The sequence below is a fragment of the Microtus ochrogaster genome, chromosome 22 (assembly GCF_000317375.1).
Source record: "Microtus ochrogaster isolate Prairie Vole_2 chromosome 22, MicOch1.0, whole genome shotgun sequence".
NCBI lineage: Eukaryota > Metazoa > Chordata > Mammalia > Rodentia > Cricetidae > Microtus > Microtus ochrogaster.
Genome location: NC_022023.1, coordinates 1,962,842 through 1,964,083, shown reverse-complemented (window position 1 = coordinate 1,964,083; position 1,242 = coordinate 1,962,842). Strand labels below are relative to the sequence as shown.

Genomic DNA, 1,242 nt, shown 5'->3' with positions numbered 1-1,242 from the left:
GAGAGAGAATATCCCCAAACCGGGCCAGCAATGCTGGTCTAGCAGCAGCAAATCGCGGTCTCTGAAGGTGCATTCATGGAAATGAGTGTCCTCGGATGACCATTAACCCCTAGAAAGCCCGATGCGCTAGGCCAGAAGGTAGCAAGGAGACTTAAGTCTCTCGTGCTTTTGGGAGAGTGGCTGGAGCAGGAAGGTAGTGATTAGCTGCTCCGGCTTTCACTTTTGGGGCAAGATGAACAGCGATCCCCTGCACTTGCAGACACAGGGGTGAGGGTGAAGGGGGGCGGGGGGGCGGGGGCTTCGGCTCGGAGAAACGGTAACTGTTCCCTGGAGGTGAGCGAGGTCTAACGAGAACCGGAGAGAGGACGGGAAGGGCCCTGAAGAGTTTCCCAGGCTCGGGGAGGACGAAGCCCCTCAGCGTCCCCCAGGGGTGCCCTCCCGGATGGCTGAGGCGGATGGCAGCAGTAGGGCCGGCGTTCAGGGCCCTCACGGCAGAGACCTCGGGACCGACAGCGCCCGGCCTGGCCGCAGCCGCGCTCAGGGCTCAGGTAGGAACTCCCGTTCCCAGCCGCGCGCCTCGCTCTCTCCTCTGAGGTCCAGGAGCGGCTCCCACGTCCCTTCCGTCCCCGACCCGAAGGCCCCCTTGAAACCAGTCCGGGCACACGGGGCAGGCCTCGTCGGCTCCCCGGCTTCCCCCCTCCGATCGCGCACGCCCAGCCGCCGCCGCTCCCGGGCCGGGCCTGGAGCCTTTCGTGGCGGGGGCCAGGTTCGCCCTCCACGTTCCTCACTCGCCGCGTCGTCGCCCCTCGGCGCGCGCCCTCTCTCCGTCCCCGGTCTCGGGCCCCGACTCACAGAACTCGGCGACGAACAGGGTCACCGCATAGTTCTCCTCACACCAGTCCAACGTGGAGGTCGTGGGGCCCCAGTAGCCTTCGCGGTCCCCAGCCGGAGCCATCGCGCCGACGCCCAGAACACTCGGCTCGGCCGCTCCAGGGCCGGCTCAGGCAACGCGCGCTCTCCGGCGCCCTCCTCCCGAACCAGAAGGGCAGGGGCGGGGCTAGAGCCGTCACGGGACCCGCCCCGCGTCAGGCCACTCCCTCCAAGCCTCCGGAACGCCCCCTTTCTGCACGGCCCCGCCCACCGTGTCCAGGGAAGGCGCCCTGGGCCCATTCAGATGGCGCCTGGTGAGTGACCCTGTCGCTCCTGGGCCCGGGGGAGTAGTGATCCACGGGAGGAGTTGGG

General features: G+C 68.0%; 1 protein-coding gene across 1 annotated transcript in view; it reads right to left on the bottom strand.

Moving 5' to 3' along the window:
- Acer3 (alkaline ceramidase 3) overlaps positions 1–1,014 on the bottom strand; it is a 67,935-nt gene extending 66,921 nt beyond the window's left edge. The window contains exon 1 of the mRNA XM_005357536.3: positions 853–1,014. Coding sequence (XP_005357593.1) covers positions 853–955 — 103 coding nt within the window. The 5' untranslated portion in view covers positions 956–1,014. The remainder of the gene's footprint in view (positions 1–852) is intronic.
- Between the last annotated feature and the right edge of the window lie 228 nt (positions 1,015–1,242).